The sequence below is a fragment of the Thermobia domestica genome, chromosome 5, assembly GCF_964235325.1.
Source record: "Thermobia domestica chromosome 5, izTheDome1.hap1.1, whole genome shotgun sequence".
Lineage (NCBI taxonomy): Eukaryota > Metazoa > Arthropoda > Insecta > Zygentoma > Lepismatidae > Thermobia > Thermobia domestica.
Genome location: NC_137458.1, coordinates 316,680,312 through 316,703,106, shown reverse-complemented (window position 1 = coordinate 316,703,106; position 22,795 = coordinate 316,680,312). Strand labels below are relative to the sequence as shown.

The 22,795-nt window shown below is 34.4% G+C and overlaps 1 protein-coding gene across 3 annotated transcripts in view; it reads right to left on the bottom strand.

The window, feature by feature from the left end:
• Window positions 1-21,153, bottom strand: part of bug (thioredoxin domain-containing protein bug) — a 47,104-nt gene extending 25,951 nt beyond the window's left edge. Inside the window, exons 1-4 of one of the 3 annotated variants that reach the window (XM_081760458.1) lie at window positions 20,882-21,153; window positions 14,820-14,913; window positions 11,057-11,193; window positions 1,772-2,014 (exon numbers count right to left, since the gene is read on the bottom strand). In XM_081760458.1, the coding sequence (XP_081616584.1) occupies window positions 1,772-2,014; window positions 11,057-11,193; window positions 14,820-14,868 (429 nt within the window). In that variant the 5' untranslated portion in view covers window positions 14,869-14,913; window positions 20,882-21,153. The remainder of the gene's footprint in view (window positions 1-1,771; window positions 2,015-11,056; window positions 11,194-14,819; window positions 14,914-20,881) is intronic. The other 2 variants (XM_081760457.1, XM_081760459.1) reach the window with 2 other exon arrangements.
• Window positions 21,154-22,795: the final 1,642 nt, after the last annotated feature.

Here is a 22,795-nt window from a genome sequence, read left to right as displayed (position 1 = left end):
ATATAATTTTAGACCTGGCGAACTATCCTGATAAAGCATATACATTGTGTATTCCCAACTATATTCGACTTAATGCTTTTAAAGCAATTTAACCCTTATCCGGGCAACCGGGGCCTCCCAGGCCCAGTAGCTTCATTTTTCTAAAATTTCTCAATAACCATACATATTTCGAAGACATAAAGTACTGAATTCTTCTATCTTTCGTCGAAGTTAAAATCATGAACATATCGAGTTGGTAAAGGTGTTTTTTTTTTTTTTTTTTTTTTTTTTTAATTTGAAAATCTTTTCCTGACGTAACCGGGCAACCGGGGCCTAGGAGGCCCCGTATAACTTTAGTGAAATTCCTGTCAAATATTAGATCAAATTGTCACATAATTATATATTGAACACGTGACTATTGTAACCTTCAGTCGGAACAGTATGCGGGAACAGACATTGAATTTTAAGTATTCTGCACTTAAAATATATACTGGGCCTCACAGGCCCTGGTTGCCCGTTTACGTTACAAAAATGCCTTGCCCGGATAAGGGTTAATACATACGAAGTAAAAATGTCTGTCAATTGAGTAGAATTAATTATGGCAGACCAACTGTTTACGACCTCCTTCATAAAGTTTTTCTCAACTGTGAAATTTAAAATAATCGAATCATGTGATATGTAATTCAACCGTCATAGGTTTTCAATAACATAGATAGTCGGTCATTTGAGTAAACATTTGTGATATAATCCATGTGGTCTAAATAGTTAAGCCCCGACCTCAAGAATGTAATTATATGAATAAGTAACAAGCGGACTGAATGTTTACTGATTAATATATCAGACCGATTCGACTTTCGGTACAGTCACCCTTTTTCACACTGAACTTTCATCGATTTAAAAAGTTTCATTCCTTTGTTCGCGCTTTCCAGCGAACGCGGTGAATGTATCATTCTTAGAAGCGAGAAAGTGATTAAGATTGTTCTTGGCTTTACGAAAAGCCATTTAAGAGCGACGCTGGGGGTGGAGATAAGAGAGGTCAGAGTGAGCCAGTGTTGAATATGTTTAAATGGTTTCCATTTACCTTATGTATTACAATGTTGCCCAGAGAAATCTGGGTGCCTATATTTTATAATGTGGCACGTCTATAACGCACTTCAAATAATGTTAGGCGTGTAAATCCACTTCACAGACTGAGGAGGATGGGTCACGAGTGAACTTAATATTTCAGAAACTATGAAATTGTCATCAGTTCTCGTTGACATAGATCATATTATATATATCAAAACATGTTTAAAAATAAAAGAGGGAGAGAGAGTTAAATCCAATCTTACAGATAAGCATAACTGTAAATACAGTTTCAGTTTTATTTCTCTTTAGTTTTGTTCTTTTGTTATTCACATTTACCTTCAGTAAGCCTTTCCATCCAGAAGATGCTAACAGGTCATTTTCTAACCCCCCCCCTCTTTTTTTTTTTTTTGTCTGGTTTGAAAATCATTCGAGATACGTATTTTTTATAATTTGTATTGGTGCCGTCGCTAAAACATGTTCCTCAAAGTTAATTAATATATAAACGACCTACACTCCACATAATGAAAACCCCTTGTGGTTATGACTCAGGTTCGATTCCCGGAGGGACCTCATGTGGTTGATTGGTACTCGTATTACACTGTAGGTCTATGTCTCATATAGCCTCGAACACTGAAAGGGACACTAAACTCCAAATCAACCAACCAATCACATAATAGAACAAAACAGGAGGTTCTATTACAACATTTACATATATTTTAGTTACCTCTACGGAGGGAATTCCGGTTTCGTTCCTTAGATTGCAAGAAACCACATTTGCAGTGGCATTCGTAGTTTCATTGTTGCCCTGTGTTGCATTAAGAGTCGCGTTGACGTTGGCTGTGTCGTTCTCTTGCATAGTTTCAACTTCTCCGCCTCGAGGGGTCTCCAAACCTTCCTCGTCTGCGATCACTAATTCCGCCGACAGCTCCTTTACCTGCTCAACACTTCCTTGTTCCGCTTTCAATTTCTGAAACAAATATTATAAGAAAGTCATATATCACAATACTCTGAAAGAGGTACATAAAAAAATTAAAAAACTAATATTTAAGGCAGATTAATTATGTGAAAACCTGTCATATGATTTCTAAAATTGTTACGGAAATGCATCACTTATTTGAAACATATTCTAAATTAGCCGTAGTTTTAAAATTCGCAAGCTATATATGCGAACTTCAATAAGACTGGGTGGAGTCTTTTTTTTTTTTTTTCTATACTTTTAACTTTTGGCTAATCTTTGCATTTCACACTTTGGTCTATCCCTGTAACGTTGCTCACGAAAACTAGTATTTGGAGAAAAAGCAATACCAATGGAAATTTATATATATATATATATATATATATATATATATATATATATATATATAAATCTATGGCTGAACGGAAAACTAAGGAGTATTTTACATTCATAAATAAATCCTTTCACTAAATTTTAAGAAAGGGAAAATTAACTCGGTTTCGAAAGACCTTTTGACTTCATAGTTCCGCCGAATGGAAAGAAATAAGAATAAAAACAGTAAACATAAAACTGAATACCTTCATAGTATGTTACGTTAGTTTATTTGCCACAGTATTATCTGACGTGAAGTGTGAATTTACTTAAAGTTATTTTTATCCCTTCCTACCTTCTCACACGGTTTTACCTTTTTAATCTTTTTCAAAAGATGCTATTTAATGATTGTGGGTTGAAGCTTTTTATTTTACTTGCACACTGATTATTATTATCGCTTGTAGTTTGTTTTTCTATTGTCGAACATGTTGAGTACAGTGTGTGAGTGGTGTTCGGAAAGTGACTGTCAAGTAGGTACCAAACAACCTCACAGATATTTATAAGGGACAGCGAATGATCACACCCTTGGATCACCTGGCATAGTACCTGAAGAATGACATGTTTTTCTGGAAGATATCATTACAAGTGAGGACGCCTGAAACAAGGTGGGCATGGCATGGAAACATAACGATTCGCCATCAAAGAAGAAGTTCAAGCTGACTAATTCTGCGAAAAATGTGCTGTAGTGAAGTATTCTGGGATATGTAAGGGATTCTACTGGTGGCTTTTCTAACATGTGTGATCATTGTGAATGTTCATTGTATGAAACATCGCCAAATTGCGTCGTGCGCTTCATAAAAAACACCCTAACAGTAATGTCAAACTGCTTCGTGACAAAGCACGTCCTCATGTAGCGCTTCTGTTCATGAGAAACTCGAGACGTTTGGCTGAAAGGTGCTCAAGCATGCGCCGTACACCACTGATCTCGCACCTTCACGCTATCTTCATTTTGGCCCGAAAAACAAATTCTTGGTCGGGTAACGTTTCTAACTTTGATTATGAAGTCAAATCAGTTGTACACAGGTGGCTCCACTTCTATCAACAGAGTATTTTGAAACTTGTGTTACAATAGAAGAAATTAATTGAGAGATCTACGGCTATGTTGAAAAGTAACTTTAATATGAGGCTTTACTTTGTATATATTCTTCATGTATTGCTACTACACTTTCTTCTACATGAATTGTTGTGCATTACTTATTGATCCACACTCGTATTTGTGATGTGAAAAAAGAGGCAATCCTAATTATTTCTCTTCCCCTTAGCTTTTGTTTGTTTCTTCCTCTTCAGTAAATACCTAATTTTGTTAAGTATTTACAGAAATTATTTATTTGACTAGCCATTTATTAGTCCTAGTTTTCCAAGTATTGAATTGTTTATCCTTGTGTTTGACATTATTATTATTATTATTATTATTATTATTATTATTTATTTTAACAAGCTTTCTTCGTATTTCTTTGGTATATTCAATACGTTATAAACTACATACAAATACGTACGTTATTTCATTTTTGTTGTATTTTGGAACACATTGGTTTAAATTATCTAAAAAAATAATCCCTGATTTTCCATTTCTTACTACCGGTAATTCTCTCTTAGCGTTTGGTCGTCTTCGGCCAAAACAAAATTTTTGGCGTTCTCTTTTAGGAAATGATACGAAATGTGATCAGCCTTTCTTTAATTTATTAGTGACAGATACAGATAAATAATTTTTCGAAATTGACCATACTGATAAAACTGAGAAGGTACTCAGCGTGTAATGGATTTATAGATGGTTCATTAATCAACAAATTTTTATTACCTTCTCTGGCAGTATTATCACGATACAAGTATGAGAAAAGGAAAGGATGAATGGCAAATGATTATACAGGTAGCTATGGAAACTCACACATTGTAATTTATAAAGTAAACACAAGTATTTTAATAAGAAAAGCAAAAAGGCTAATACCGCAAAAGGTAGACTTTTCTTCTACATGTAACAAATAGAAGAAAACTCTACTATATATCTTTTGCGGTGAATATTAGCCTTTATGCTTTTCTCGTTGAATATCATCACCGCTCGCAACACTTTGATACAAGTATTTTAAGCTTCGGAGTGCAGAGTCTTTCACATGAAAATATCTTAAATCGTTGTGTTTCTTGTTTTGGGCTGGTGACGGAGAAGAAGATATCAATATTTCAACTTCTGTCCAGCATAATAAGTAAAAAGACTTCAAAAGCACTTTAATTGCATTAAACTATTTAATTGCACTACACTAGCAATATCTATTGCATTCATCAGTATGTCTGAGAAATGTCATGATTTAATATTTCATTTGTCAAAATTTTACTTTGCACTATTTTCATGTGCCTGGTGCACAGCTGATTAGGTTTGAACTCTGGTTAAGTAAATCCCTTCTACTCTAACAATTCTTCAATGATCTATTAATATAAACACTTCTCTATAACTTCTTCTGTAACGACATATGTAATGTAGAACTAGTTTTGTGGAATTGTGTTTCACTATTGAAAAACACATGTAAAATAAATAACTACAGAACTACTCAGCAAGTACCAACCTCTCTATCTTTTTAAGTCTGGTTAAGATTTTTCGTAACATATACTTGGAGTTGATGTTGAAACTTCGTTATAGTAACAACTAGGACAGCTGTGTCATTTCCACCAGAATGGAAATGTGTTGTTTTGCTCCCTCATTGCAAACGTTACACATGACGTGCTCTTAACATTGAAGTAATTGATGCAGGCGTGTTCTGAAGATAGCCCCACCTCATTTTTCAAGTGGTTTGAGGCATAACTTCGTCTTACGGAGGACCCTTCAATTAGTAGCATCACTTTAATTGATAAAGTTATCAGAATTAAGACATTTTGTTTGCTTTAGTATTCACAGTGAATAAAACACAAGTTAACTGAAAGCAAATATTCTAAGACAAGTACGAACACAATGCTTTTCTTTCTTTTTTTTTCTTTCTTTGAGTTCAAAGAGTTTTTTTTTTTTTTTTTTTTTTTTTAAATATAGTACCAACGAAGCACGGTTCATATTCATTCATTCATTGTTTATTCATCCATGTCGTACATTATTGGTCAGAGACCAGTACATAGGACTTGTCAAATAATAATAAGACATTTCAATATAATTGACTAGCAGCGTTCACCCCGCTTCGCTGCGGTCACCCCGGAACGCAATAAACTTTGTTACTTAGATAATTTTTACTTTTTCGCTTTCAAGTGATATGATAAAAACCATAGAAGATTGCAGTAAATGTTAACATTATATCGCCTGTCATTTATGTTAACCCGCCCCGCTTCGCTGCGGTCACCCCCGAACGCAATAAACTTTGTTACTTAGATAATTTTTACTTTTTCGCTTTCAAGTGATATGATAAAAACCATTATAACGCCTGTCATTTATGTTAACCCGCCGAGTGACACGGTCATGCGGGTTGCATATAAATACGTTTATTTTTATACCTATGATGAACTAACAAAGGATTTGTACGTAATGGACACCTGAATGGTCAATTATCTCAAGACACTGGTAATTGAAAATTAAAGTGATATGATAAAAACCATCTAGGGTCCAAATCCTAATAACCCCCCAAAAATAAAAGAAATTGGTTCAGCCGTATTAGCGTGATGAGCGGACAAAGGATTTGTACGTTCTCTTTTATATATATAGATTTACATTATTTTACAAACTATCACCCAAGTATTCATTAATATGATAATACATTTTGTTACACAAAAAATTAAATAGTTCATTTTTGAAATTTCGTATGTTTTTGATATTCTTCAAATAACTTGGGAGCTTATTAAACAACTTAGTGGACATAGGAAGAACACTTCTTTTGGTGCACGCATAGTTTTGGTATGCTGTGAATATGTTATTCTTTTGTCGTGTGTTGTATGAATGTACATCGTCAACATGAAGAAAACTACTTTCATTTCTCTTTACATATATGATACTTTTGTATATGTACAGACAAGGCACAGTTAAAATTTTATTTGACTGAAAGACCCTTTTGCATGAGGACCTTGGTGATAGATTAAAAATAGATCTTATTGCCTTTTTCTGTAGACGAAAAGTAGTAACACTGGAATAGGAGGCTCCCCAGAAAATTATTCCGTAATTTAACAATGATTGAAACTTACCATAGTACAATAACAGCAAAGTTTCTTTTGACACTGAACCACGTAGTCTATAAATGACAAAACAGATACGACTTAATTTGCTGTTTAGCTCAGTAATATGTGCATCCCATGTAAGCCTATTGCTTATTGTTACACCTAAAAATTTAGTGGATTTTGAATAGTCTACATCAGTTGAATTTATCACAATGGGTGGTACTGTTCGAGGTGTACATGAGTAATAAAAATTTAGTGCTTTTGTTTTCTTTGCATTTATCAGCAGTTGATTCTGAGATGTCCATTTTATCAAACGCTCCACAGTTTGTTTTAATTTACTTTCTAGTTCAACTGTATTGTCCGCTGTTACTATGACATTTACATCGTCAGCATATAGTACAATATGTTGGGGATACATATATTGAACAAGATCATTTATGTAAAATAAAAAAAGAATTGGCCCAAGAATTGAGCCTTGAGGAACACCAGCAGAGATAGTAGCAGTTGTGGATGAAAATGTGACTTGTTTATTGTTAATTATTTTTTGTATTTTTACTACTTGTTTTCTGTTTGTCAGGTACGAGCGAAACCATTCATGTACTACACCCCTAATACCATATTTCTGGAGTTTTGCCAGTAGAAGAGAATGTTGAACACTGTCGAATGCCTTGGAGAGATCAACAAATAAACCTACTGCATATTTTCCCTTATTAAGTACTGTAGAAACCTCTTTAATAAAGTTAAACAACGCTGTATCAATTGATTTGTTTTTTTGGAAACCATGTTGAGAAGACGAGATTAGGTTATGACAGGATATAAAATTTCTCAAGCGCGATAACATTAGTGATTCAAAAATCTTCGAGAAAACAGACAAAATAGAAACAGGAATATAGTTTTGAACATCATAAGTATTTCCTTTTTTGTGCAAAGGTATAACTTTTGCAGTCTTCAATCTATCGGGGAAAACGCCTGATTCAAATGATACATTTACAAGAAAGCATAGTTGTTTCACTATTAAATGCGCACTCTTTTTTATAATTAGGGATGGGACTTCATCTATACCTGCAGAACGGGTACTAGAAAGCCTTTTGATACAGTCCAACAATTCTTCTTCAGTTACCGGAGTTACATACATACTATGTTTGTTGCATGGAATATTTGACTCTACAGCGAGATCCAACTTTCCAGGGGGTAAATTCGTATTAAGAAAATACTGATTAAAGACTTCAGTAATGGCAGCAGGATCAGCAAAAGAATTATTTCTATAATTAACTTGTGATATTTCGCGCATTGGAACAGTCTTTGATGAATTGTTTATTACGTTCCACGCACCTTTCATTTTGTTTTTGTATCCGTGTATTATAGTGTCATTGTGGATTCTTTTGGCTGTTCGAATAACATTCTGATATATTCTTTTGTATGTTTTTATATGGGAAATAACTTTAGCTGGTAAATTAACACAGGTTTTCTGAAGTTTATGATAATATATAAGCTTTTGCTTTGAAACTTTTATTCCTTGCGTGACCCACTTTTTCATGTTAAGATCTTTCCGTAACTGTAATGGAAATGCTATGTTAAAATTATGTAAGAAAACATCAACAAAATAATTGAATTTGTCATTAGCACTAGGTAAGTCGTACAAGGGATTCCAAGGGATTACAAGGGATTCATAATTTCACACATGATCCAAACCGCTAGAACACTAATCTCTTGCTCCGCTAGAACGCTAATAGTTTATACAGTAAAGAGTTCGAAATATTATCAAGAAGGAAACATACTACTTGTACTCAAATTTCAGAGCATGGAACAAATGTCCATTGACCGATCTGTGTTTATATCCTTCATCAGCAGACGAGACTACATAGAAAAAACTTCGTTAGATGCTCTCCATCGGAAAACAGATTCCAGATCTCGTACACTGAAGACAACTTTGGAAAAGTAATAAAAATAAAGATCTTATTAATGAACTCGTGAGAAAAAAACCGAAGCAGTGTCCCGCCATCAAGTTAATGCTCTAGGCTTATTGCATGCACAGAGATAATGAGTTAAAACAAATGTATTTCAGATGAATGCGATTCACGCCTTATGTCCTTACGATGAAAGATGGATGATTAATAAAAATAAATAAAATTATTGGTAAAATGAGATATATATAGGAACAAAGGGGAGAACTCCGAGAGAACTCTACAGACACGATATCGTTCATCACAAATTTACATGGCCTGAGATCGATCCAAGGACTGCTATACCAGAGGTCACAGCCCTACCACTCAGCCCTCTTGGACTCTTATATTTTGAAATGTGTATATATTTTTTCTTTAAGCAGAAAAACTTAACTTAAAATGTCTATAAAACAGCAGAGTAGTACCTCCAGATATAATTGCTTGAAGGTCAAAGGAATAAAACTGAAAATGAAATGTTGAGTTGAATGTCTTAATACGTCGTGTACGCCATGCAGGGTAACAGGGACAGATGCAAATTCATAAAGATGGGATAAAGAACAAAAATAACAGCCCTTGTTCTGTGGGAGGAAGTAGCAAGGTAATGAACGACTGCATAGAAATTCATTTCTCTCCATTTTCTGGAAAACTATGCATAAGAATTTAGTCGTAAGCATTTCATTTTGTTCGGCTCGATGCCATTTATCGTTTGATTATGTATTTGGATAATATGAAACAGAAATTATAGTATTAGACGTAATCGTAACTTTACGCTCTATCTCATTTTAACCCTACGGTGCACTGTGTCATAATAAAATGTTAGATTAAGGCCCTAAACGTCATTTTCTGTTTTATCTTGATCTTAATAAGTGGCAGCATCAATTTTTAGGATGACCAAAAAAGTCATGAACTATCCATGCACTCATTTATGTCATTTTATTTAACTCCTTTTGTATATGCCTCACTTATTTATTCATTTTTTCATTAAACGCTAGCAAGACTATTCATGGCTTTGGATTGATTATTTCAACAAAAGAAACACTGACCAAAGCTTCAAACCCATTATATTTTAAACTATAATATGTAACGGTTTCGGATATCTAACATATCCTTCCTCAGACCCTATAGAACATAAATGAAGATACAGACATATATATATATAGTCATTGTTATGAAAAAGTTTAATTTTTATTTGCTGAGGCATTCATCCAATCCCTTAAGCCTCCTTGCTCACTTTCCAACCAATCAAGTTCCGTACAGCAGGAAGGAGATAGAGAAGGAAGAAGAACGCAGGAGGAGGAAGAGAGGAAGAAAAAAGAATGAAGAGGATGAGAGTAGAAAATGGCATGGTATAGAAAGTATGGGAGAAGAAACGGAAAAACTGAAGAATTTATTAAAGAAAGGAGAGGTCAGGATTTATAGAAAGAGTGGAGAAAGTTTATTAACATCAATAAAGAAAAAGAATAGAAAAGGCACCAAAAAGATTAATGAAGAGGAATAAGGAGTCATCTACAGGGACTGCGATGTCATATATAGAAGAGACAGGAACGAGAATGAAAGAAAGGATAAAACAACGTAAAGATGATATGAGGAGGAAGAAAGATACCAACGTCATATACAAACATGTTAAGGAGACTAAACACAGAATTAATTGGGATAAGACGGAAATATTGGAGATCGAGAAAAGAATGCTAATAAGGAAGTGGAAAGAAGCAGATTGGATAAAGAAAGTAGGAAGAGATAAACTGATGAACTGGACAGGGGGCTTACCTATAAATGAATTATAGCAAGGAAGTTTGGATAGCGTAGACAAGAAGAAAATAAAAAAGGCCTTTATAAGAACTAAAAATGGCGGAACGTGATTAGTTGGAAAGTGAAAAAGGAGATTTACAGGATTGGCTGAAGGCTTCAGCAAATAGATTTTTTTTTTTTGTTTATATATATATATAACAATGACTATATATATGACTGTTAAAAGAATTTTAAAAATTGTTCATAACACTCACTATTTTGAACCTTTGCTCAGTGTTTCTTTTTTTAAAATTAAACACTAATAAAACATTACAATTTTTCTACAGTTCTTTATTACATCCTGTTGTTATCAGAAATTAGATAAAAAACCTTTCACAAGTTTCCACTCTCATGATGATCCCGACTGTATTTCTCTCTCTTCTGATGCAAGATTTTCAAACTATGCATCAAACCACCTTATCTATGACTCTTAAGTGGATGTGTTCCAGCTGACACGCCTTTAGGCACGGGGCTCCGGGTTCGATTCTGGTGGGGAAGCATTCAACTTGTAACAGTGGTTCAGATTCCACCTTATACTGTAGTCTTGGTGTTGAAATGGGTCACGAAACTTCAATGAATAAACGAAGGAATGTTAGGTGGAAAGTTGCCAGCCACAAGACACAACATTCATGGGTTCGAGTCCAGCCTAGGCTACATAAATATTTGTTTGTATTTCATTGTGAATTTCACTATCATTCTCGTCCCTTGTGATTGATAGATATTATGATATTACAATGGAAAACACAGACTTAGAAGGTGCCATATTTTAAAATCAATGACACAATAACATTCATTACTTGAATTCAAAGCTCATATTATGAAGGTCTCTCACCTGAAATTCCCGGATGTATTCGCTGACTGAGTCAATGTCCGAGACGTCTGGTTCGTCGATCACTTTTGCGTCATCAACGACGTTGAGCTCTGCCAACGTCCCACTTTCAACCATTGGCTCAATTTCTTCTCCATGCGCTGCAAAATACAAACGAAACGACAGTGAAATCCTCTGCCTCTGCATTTTTCAGGCGAGGAACTTATAAAAAATGAAACAATTGAAACGGATAATACATAAATTGTGATAGTAAATTTAATGTTTACTACAATCATACAATAACTTTCCCATTCTTATTACCTACCGATTTCAAGAAATGCTAACAATTAATTTCCCTTAAAAAGGAAGAAAAATGAGCTTGCACAAAAAATCATTTTTAAAACCCTGGTATTTATTAATGTTTATTCTTCATTTAATTTTTCTACAATACATTCAGAATACACACAAATATCAATGCTGTCTTTAATGTACATAAGTTGTATTGACGAAAAGTTTAAAAAATCATTTTGTGATCGGTTGCCTAGTCTCCATCTTCTACGGATTCTATTACTATTCAACTGAAGGAAATATATGATAATGGGCATGAAGGTATCACAAATTCTAATGTTTCTGCCATTCCACAAACATTGTTCTGAATTTGTCAAAATTATTTTCTAAAAAGTAAAACATTTTATGTAGACTAGAGGAGGAAGAAGCTGTCAGTGAATAATTGAGTCGAGGCGAAAAAAAAAAGAAAGAAAAAAAGACGTAAATGCAATTGACTCCTGGCTAACAATAGAAGACAGAATAATATAATAGAAGATTTAAGATAAATGGATTAGATTAGAACAGGAAAAGATCTACTGTGGGTTTTCGCTTCTACAGCAACCAACTTTTTTCTTTTAATTAACTTAATATATATTTAGTTGGAAAAATCCTAAAATACAGTATAAGAAAGTAATTCAAGCCGTGCCTGAATTTTAGACGTTTTTATTTCTGTTATGCCTAGTGTACTTAAAATTACCAACACAAAAAACACATTCCGTCACGTTTTGTGTTGTACACGAGCAGTAAAAGATAACGCTATTAATTTTCCGTTTCAACAAATACCCAAAATTACTCACCCTGAAAACGAAAAATTCCTAGTTAAGTATACACATCCTATAGAATTATTCCCAGGTGAAAAGCACAGACTGTTAGGTTGTTTCTAAGTGATAATCACTAGGTACATTCATGTCCAAAATTATTGTCGCATACCTATAACTGTCTTCTTGTAAGAATATAATTTGATAATGATTTTACAAGGTACTTTTAATACTGATACTATGTGTATAATTAAGAAATGTATATTTGTGGTAAATTTCATAGAAAAAGAATTATAAATACGAAAATTATAATGAGTAAAATAAAATGTTGCTAAATGGACAATAAAACTTTATTTTCATTTTATTATTTTTATTTATTGCTCTTTTGGGATGAAATTTGCGACATACACGTCTTTGCCGATTATTTACATACTAACATTATAAGAAATACCGGGCGAATAAGTTGTCAAATTATGTCCGTACAACAACATATTTATAGACATGCGACAATAATTTTGGACATGAGTGTGCATTAGCCTATACTCTGCACACATTACAAAGATTGTATGTAGAGCGAAAAATGTGTATTTATATTTTTGTTCGGAGAAGTGAATCAAACCCGGTGTGAAGGTTCCTGGTTCTATCCCAGATTACGTGGAATTTCCATATTTCCTCCTGCATTCTCATTCCACTAAATCTTTCAGTAATCATCAGTCTCCTTTGGTATAAAGGGACGCAAATTAAAAGAAATAAATATATAGAAATATACACATATATGTCACAATTCATTGCTTGATGCAATGTAGATTCTTAACTAAGAGTTTCTTCCTCTTGCGGGTGGATATCTCTTAAAATGAAAACAATACACACACATTCTGTAGTAGAAGCTCTTTTACAATACAAAATATGGTTGAATGTAGTATTTTGTTGAAACTTTCAACATTTCATCACTCAATCATTTTCAGACTGGTAAAGAACATTACTTATCTTGACTTTATAAAGTATACGATGTACTATTTTTTCCGTTTACGTGAAGATGATGATAATAATGATAATTGAAGCGAGCTTAGCGACTCTACCATTTGACTCAACCTCATTTATATGGTGTGTGTCTGTTCCACGATAACTCTCATAAAATTCCATTTCAAAAAAAAATTGGTATATGTCTTTCTCCAATCTTTGAAAATAGTTTTATTGTTTACGGTTGCAATCCTCCAAGAATAAGGAAGTAAACGGAATAAGATCCACTATCTTGCAAAATAATTTTCTGTTATACATTATATAAAAATTATTCGAGTTTAGAAAAACTTAACCCCATTAAGGTCTCAACCACCCCTATTTGTTGCGGTTGAAATTAGTCAAAGATAAGCTGGCAAAAGGGGGTAAGTTTTCCCAAATTTCGAACTTTACCTACCTACCTAACTAACTAACTCTATGCCTATGGAACCCGCAGGTTCAATGCCGAGTTCACAAAGCTCTCCACTGACTTCTATCCTTAGCCAACTGAATCCAGTTTCTACTTTGTATTCCTATTTCTACGAGATCCATCGAACTTTCCCTACTTCAATAATAATATTTTTTGATAAAATTTTGGTGAAATGTGGCATTTCCTTTCTTTTAGGCTTCCTAATCATCTCAATGCGATTTCAACTGTCAAGAATATACGGGAAAGTCCCCTACAATTAATATATATCGTATATATAGGGTAAACGTCGGGAGATGATTCCTGACACCGAAATAAGGGAAAAAAGCTCTTCGTCGGATGCACCATGAACAGTAATGTATCCATGACAACGCCAAATTGGCGAACCCGTACTGTTGACAGGGGTCGCATACATCACATTTTTAATGTGTACCAAATATAAAGATGCAGTGCATTCAGATTCGGAGACCGCGCACGCCCGATCCAACATCTTCGGAAGTTATTGTTCAGCAACCGGCAGATATTCACACTGAATTGCGCGGGAGCCCCATCATGCATGTACCACATGTAATGGCGAATAGCTAGGAGACCACTTTCCAGTAATTCGAGCAGTGTATCCTGCAAGAGGGTTAAATAGTGTGCTCCATCCAGTCTTTCACGGTAATTCTGGTAAATATACATATCATTTTCTAGTAATATGAAGCTTATTTCCTTTGAGGCTTTCCAATGATTTCCTCTGGATAGGGTTAAAATGAGTAAAGAATAAAAAGGAGTTGATTTCCCTTATCACTTAAAACACGCGGCTTTCGAGTCATCCCATGTATATGGGTTTATAGTCAATAGAGAATGAGCAATTTAACCCCTCTGCGATTTAAAACATATGTCCGACAAAAGTTTTCGTAAAAATTATTCGATCTTGATGGAATACAGCATGGTGTTCAATGTTCTGGTGTATGCTCAATCAAGCCATCCTACAATTATATTGCTTGGAGTTGAAAATAATCAATAATGGAAAATTGAATTAACTTCCTCTAATTTAAAAACTATGCTTGCCGAGAACTTTTAAAAAAAATCTCTGATTATTATGAAATAGTGGAACTGATACAAAATAAGGCCATGAAAATCTTAAATAGAAAAAGAAGTACATACACTAAAATTTAAAAAAAAAAAAAATCCTTTCACTTACTTTTACAACACATAGCACCACTCGCAATAACAGTAAAAGGATAACACTTACAATCATACAATTTAAAAGAAATTGTGATTTCAGTCAACTTACCCAAGAAAACGCAGGAAAGAAATATATACAGTATATGCTGATGAATCATTCTTACATCAGCTACTTTTTAATTCAGTACAGTCTTTCATAAGATCTAAAGAGAAAGAAAATACAAATTGAAAAACTAATACATTGCTATTATATGTAAGAACTACTTTCTTTTAATGTTAATCTAAATTACAGACTACTTTACATTCCGATTTTAAGTTAGAAAATTTTCCCTTCGTTCATTCGGTGTGCTACATTCAATTATTTAAGTTATGGTTCATATGATTTTATTTTTATTATTAAATTCGACATTGTGATGTTATAGCCCATAAAGGAGTAAGGTGGCAGCTCGAGCGTTTTAAGGGATTAGCCTGGCGATTGGAAAAATTTACTGCTACGAGTTCGAATTCCACTCATGGTATGGCTGTTATATTTTCACTATTTCTCATCATTTCCTTTAGCGTGAAGGGACTAATTATGACGAATAAAACTCAAAAATTAAAATACAAATGAAGGACTGAAAGACAGCTCCATTTCATACTACAGAACACGATAGCCTTCTGATTGTGTTTCGTTCTTGGATCAACATTGAAAAATAAAGATCATTCCCAACAGAATCTGGGATTAGAGATGAGCAATGTTGTGTTTTATTTACCACCAAGCATATTTCCCTTATCGCACTGGAAAAATGTAGAAACGAACTAGCCAGTGTTCAAGCTGATTTCTTTCCTACAACGACAACTTTCTGTTGAGTATATTAAAAAGAATGGTCAACATACTAGTCTGAAACCGCACGTACAGCTACGTAGTGGATTTATTATGCTTTGTCCCATTACATAATTCCAAGTAAAAGATTATTTAGAGTACATATGCACAAAAGATAATAAAATAGACACGTTCAAAGATTGATAGCTTTTCAATGAAATGGGTAGTTAAAATACAACTTTCACTGTGATGGATAAATGCACGCAGTGCCTAAATCCTGAAAACCTACTTCAACAACTGTTTCACGAAGAGTACACAGATGACATTCTTGACAATATTATTTACAAGCGATGGGTAACAATAGATCGTACTGAGTTGATCATGTTAGTGAAACCAAGAGAAGACTTTCTTGAGGACTTTGCAGCAAAACTCGGAAATCTCAAGTCACATCACTGTGTGTCCAAAGTATAATGTAGTTTTCTTGCTGATAGAAAATGGAGTCTTTCACACTATAAACGCATTGTTTCGGCTGGTTTTTAAGAAAACTTCTCATTCGTCATTTAAGCCGAGATTCAAAGCTTTTATTGAGTGAACAAACAGGCAACGCTTCACCGATTTATTTACTATTGTAAACTAAGTGATGGAGGTGATGTAAAAGCTAAAAGTCTGTGTATTATCAGTGATTCATACTTCCAAAGCAGTTCACACCTTCGAACGTCTTCTAATTGAAGATGTTAAGGCACATGTCCCGTCAGTGACACATACCATATACTTCACGGATGGGGCTGTAACTCACTAATAATAAGAAAGACACCACAGTTTGGGTAATTACAAAGCCATTTTGGTCTTGACGCAGAGTGGAACTTCTTTGCGTCCTGTCATGGAAAAATGCTTGTAATGGGATAAGAGGAACAACAAAGCGAATAATAACCAAAAGGAGTTTACAGATGATAAGCAATGATCACATTTTGGCCCACAGGATCTGTTTATTGTGTAAAAAACATGCCTGGTATACAGTACACTTATGCCAGCAGTGAAGAGGTAGTCAACCATGAAGCTGAACTGCACGAGAGATTTGTTACTTATTTACCTGTTCCTAAAACAAGCTAATAGCAGCGTATGTAAATCTCAGTGAAGCAAAATTTGTTTTCGCACTTTAGTTTCTACCGACTTAATGGAAGTAAATGTAAGAAAAGTATCCTTGCAATGCGTCGAAACAGGTGACATAGTTGGTGTATTTACGACGAAAACCGGTTTATTGGAATTGTTGAAGATGTCACCATCGAACATGATAACGTCAAAGTTCATTCTTACGAACTACCAGCATCACAAACTTCATTCAAACTTCCAAGAAACGACAAGACATGGGTACCTTTCAAGAATATTTTAAGGAAGCTTACACCCACTGAGCTTAAAACAGCGATTGGTCGGTGTCACACTATCACTCCTCAATTGTGTGATGCAATATTCAAACTTTTTGAGGAACACACTGTTTAAATGGAATGTAAATCAGCATAGTTCTTGTATGTTCCCTTTAATAACCTCTCTGTGAGTTATTCATCCAATGCCTATTGATTTATGATCTGTACTTCTGCCTATGCTTATTTGTAGGTAGGTTAATAATAAAGGTCCTTATAGTCAAATCTGAAACTTCTAACTTTTGGTATACAATAATATCATACAGACTTGTTATGGGAAGGAATTGTATATTTTTATCAGGTCCCCCACTACGCACTTGTTTTTCACTTTTCTGAATGTTTAATTATTTCTATATAAAAAAAAAAGGGGGGGGACACGTCTAAGAGTTGAAACTTGCTCAATAAGCACTTCTATATCAGACCTCTTTAACCAGAAAAACTCACTTTCCTGATCATTTGCCTTCTTACAAAATTCGTCTGCTCAACTCGGAACTTCTAAAGTCAATGACTTACTTTTCACCCCGTTATACTTCATAGACGACAATTGCTAATACATAGTCTTGTAGCTTGCAATTTGAGACCATTTTAGTTTTTGTTCCACATCGATAGAACAACCAAGAGCTGAAATACTTCAGATTCAGTAACCTCTTACAACACCACGAAATGGTGCATCTTCGAAAACAAATACTGCTGTAACTTGAAACTTAGTCACTAAACTTAATTTTTTTTTTTTTTTGAAATAATGACATGGTAAGGTAACTGACACATCAAATATCAGATTTTTTAAAAACTGTCAAGCAACAATTTATTCATTTCCTGGACCACTGGACTCGGATTTATCCGTAAGAGGAAGTGTTGAATAGAATTGAAAGGACTGTACCAGTGCTGATTTTTTTCTATTTACAGGTTTTGAAGTGATGTAATAACGTAATAAAAAAAATATTCCTGTTTGCATCACAGTTGCGCTTAAGGATGACTCCAGAAAGAATTGAAACATTGTATATAGAATAATGTCCTAAACACGAAAGGGGTTAGAGGTACAAGGTAAGATTTTGAGTTTCGAACTATGTACTCAAGAGCACAATTTGGTAAATAGTCTTAATGTATTTCAAAGTAAGATAAGTTTACAGGAAAGAGATTTTTGAAACCTACTACATTGTATTCACTATTCTACTCTAGTTCACGGAGTACTCAGTTCTACTCTATTCTACTCTAGACTCAGGGTTTACATTTCCTGCTCTACGCGCCAACTACATGTTACTTGCATCGTTCGCGGCGCTCAAGCAAGCACCCAGAAATTTTTGATCGAAGGGGTCCAAAGTTGGGGGGAAGGTGTTCAATATGACAAGATCCTACATCTTTAGAGTATGAAGTGCGTCCGCAGGTAGCAGGCGCGTCAGCGATGGTGGATATACGCCTATATGAGGATTGTGCAAAACCACTGCTTTCACGATACAAAGATATATTTTCGTTAAAGTCATTTGCTCGTTACATTCGTCGCACGTCACACTGTCCTTCATTAATATACCACTGCTTACCTTATAGGCGAACACGTGCATACCAGCTTCGACTTTCATTAATATGCACCTGACACGTACGAGCACATCATATTTTGATTACTTACACATACTCTATCACTTACACATGCTTCCTACCAAACATTTCGCAACAATTTTGATATTTTTTAGCATTAATTATCACAATTTTCGCATTTATTTTTTTAAATGTAGCACCTTTTTTTACAATATAGTACTTGTAAACAGTACAGCTTTGGTACTAAGGTGTATCTAATACAAAAATGAGGATATATCTTAATTAGGTGCAAATTCTAATTAATGTATTCACTGAAATATAAAAATTAATGCAAAATTTTAAATGCTTCCTGTAACCTCATCCTTAGTTAAAGGATAACATGCAGCAAGACATTACCAATTCTTCTTTTAAGTTTGTTCTTCTGTCAGTAACAATCATATTATAGCCTACTTGGAAAAGAATTTCTCGGCTTCAACACTCCAAGACTCGCAACCATATTGAACGTAACGAGCTGACAGCAAAAGACCTGTGGTTAACTTTTAAACTCTTTAACAATGATATAATTTCAACTTCCTTATTCTCACTGTTGAGAACTTCAAATAACCTCACTTTTAAATTCACGGTAGGCAACCAATGTGATCATGAACATTTTCACCACAAAACACAGTCAAAATTTTAAACAACAGTTTTGTTCATGTCTACATCTTTATGAAGTGAAGCAGTTTCTCGATCAAATAACTTGCAGAGGTTTTCATACTTTCCACACAGAATTGTCGTCACTTGCTTGCGTGTAATTTTGCAGCTTCATTAATATTTTTGACACACAACTTTACTTCAACTTCAGCCTGGTGAGAAGCACTACCTATTTTAATTAACGTTACAGTAGCAGAATCAAATTTTCCTGCTTGACCTAACTCTTAATTTATTTTGCAAGTTTTCATTTTCCCCACAATAAGGTGAATTTTAAAATTAAATAATATTGAAAATGCGCTTTTTAGTTATTATTAGCAATAATTAGCAAGAATTTCACTTTTTCGCTTTTATCGCAAGGCCGAATTTCTCAAAAATTTGCGATAATATAAACGTGATTTCTGGCTCTGAAACGAAAAGTTTGGGGTTTCCTGAAACATATCCACGTTTTTAACGTTTCGCACATATCGCATTTGCGAAAAAGTTTCGTCTCCATTAAAAAATGAAATCTCTAAGTTTTACGTCCCTTGATTATGCTAGCTAGGTCACAGAAGACGATGATGATGAGAAATGAATGAAATGGTGGAATGAAGACAGTGGGAAGAAACGGGAGGTCCCCGAGAAAACCACGCACACGGTGTTTATCCATCATAAAGCTCACTTGGCGCAAGCTGGGATCGAACCAAGAACCCCATGCACCAGAGATGAATGCTCTACCACTGAGCAATCGCAGTCCCCTACTCTATTAAAATATTATTGCAAATTTCTTCTGTAAATTTTACAAATATGTAGATCTATATAATCAAGCTGTACCATACCAAGAAAAATGCAACACGGGTTATTCTTGGTAAGATATTATAGGAATAAAATTGCTGTATAGCAATGTAACATGGGAAACTGTTATTTCCTCTTATTTTCCTACCACCTTTAGAGCCTTAGCCAAATTTATTTGTCGCCTGTAAGAGCGTAACAGACACATTTAAATGCCGAGTAACCAATTTTCCTGCAAATTTTTAAATTGTGGTGTCCTTAAACTTAACCTGTACAATTTTAGTAATTACCTGCGAAAAATTTCTGCATTTCATAATTTTCGTTACCAATTAACAACCTGGATATTATTCTGTTTTTCTATACTTATTTAGAAATTTATTCCGTTAACTCCCGCCAGCTTTTCAACATCACAATAAAAACTCATGAACAGGTTAGTTAAATTAAATTAGGTCTACTTTCATTTTCCTACTTAAATATATGGAACAAAAGCAGTGGGGCTTATCGGAACCGTTTATTTACCACTTACGGAACTTATTCCGGGGTATGTTTAGTACAAGGGGTCCAGAAGCACGTAAAAAACACAAAATTTACAGGAGAAATGAGTGATGCAAGTACTTACACGTAACATAACGTAACCAAATATAACCTAACCTAACATAAACTAACGTAAGCTAACCTGAACTAACCTAAACTAACGTAATATTAGTAGAAATAAGCGAAATTCTATCATTTTTTAGAAAATTATGCGGAACTCCTACACTATACTAAACTAACCTAACGTAACCTAAACTAGCCTAACCTAACTTAAACTAACCAACCCTATCCCAAAGTAACCGAATGTGAACAAAAATTACCAAAATTGTAACATTTTTTAGAGAAAAGAGCTAGACCCCTTCTGCTAAACATAGGCCCTTATTCCTTATAAATATATATTTCTGTGACAAGTATTAAATTTACCTGTGAATCTTCCAAATTTTCATATTCTTAATCTTATTGGAATTTAACTTACTTAAATCAGCTACACTATTTTCAAAATGCTTTCATACATGGACATACTTGTACTTGTAATACTAAGTTCTATATATCATTTTCACAAGACTTTTCCATAATCAACGATCTGATATCACTTTCCATTTTTTCTTTCAAGTTAAAACCGAACAAAACTGCAAGAAATGAAATTCCACTACCACTTCTGCTAACGTTCTAGCCCATTTTGCTCTTCATTTGTTTCATAACTTGCAAGTTCTGTCCACAAGTTTCCCCCGTTAGGAACTACATGCGATTAACACCCTGCTCGTTTAAGGACAATAATTTAGGATTATTTGACGATTTTTTTCCTAGCACATTCGAACTTAGTTGGACCATAAGCGACAGAATGGGTCATATGCTAGAGATCTGCACGGGCTCGGACCTAGAGAGCACTTCGGGCCCGGGCCGGGCTCGGGTCGTAAATTTTTAAATATACAACCATATTTCTCGGACCTAACTTTGTAAATATACTCTACAACGATATATATTGCACCGTTCTTTCTGGAAAACTTTAAAGCACAACTGCAACATTAAATCTCTAATTGCTGTGAATAAAAATACAATTTTGTGTTAATTATTAAGTTTCTGTAATTCGGGATTATTTCGGATTCATTTGACTATCACACAAGTTCGGGCCGGGCTCGTGTCTAAATGCTAAAACATATTTCGAACTCGGGTCGGGTCTCACATTGTAAATTCACGGGCCGGGCCCGGGCTCAAGATTTCGGCCCTTGCAGACCTCTATCATATGCAGAGTCGTTATGACGTATGGTTAGCATCATACTAAAGGCCAGACTACTACAGGAAACATATATTAGTCGAACTATTTAGTATGGCACTAATCACGCATCAAAACGACTCTGCTACAAGGCAACATAACTTTTTTATACGTTGTAGCAGTGGCGGCTAATGTTAGTGTTGCAGCATTGCGCAACGACCAAAGTATTAAAAAAAAATATTATTATCAATAGTAGTAAAGAACAGAAAAATACTTTTTAATACTCGCATAAATACACTTTAAATAACATATTTTTTACTTCTGCAACTGTCCGTTCCGTTAATCAGTTTTAAAAAGCGAAAAATAATCCATCACAGAGTCTCTAATTTATATTGTGTTGCAGCGAGCATACAATGACCAGATTCCTTCAGCGCGGCAATTGGAGCGAATGTTAGGTCTCCTTTCCCCTATCTCAGAAGTTAAAGGGACTGGTCGTTGCAGTGCTTCGGGCCCGGGCAGTGCTTCCAGTGAACGAGAAGGTTTTTCGCGCTAAATAAGATTTCTGATGTTTTTTCACTAGCAATTAACAAATGGAATTTGTTTTTATGCATTCATATTTTTAAGTTACAGGACCATACTGAAGCAAATCAATATAATGACAATTAAAACAAGTGATTGAAGAATTACAAAATAAGAAAGAAAATATCTAGTAGAGCAGAAAACAAATGAAAGTAGACCCGCATTTACAAGTTAATTCTTAGCTTATATTGATAATTTAGGCTTCTTCCACGGTAATTTGTGATTCAAATATTAATAAGTCAGTATGTAGAATCGCCCCCTCCCTCTGTGGATAGCCTAGTATTTTAGTATATACATATTTTTTTTCTATTTCTTTAATAAAATAAGTATAATTTGATAATTTCCACATAAAACTTTATGATGGGGAACGCCACATTGAATTTGGGACTAGCTAGCAATGCTCAGGGGCGTAGTCACAAGGGGGGTCCACCGGGTCCGGACCTCCCAAAAATTTCGAAACTTGACTAACATTTGTAGACTTTCCTAAAGAACTATAGTTGTTTAACAGAGAAACGATTTATGTGGGCTAAATATTTTATTTTACG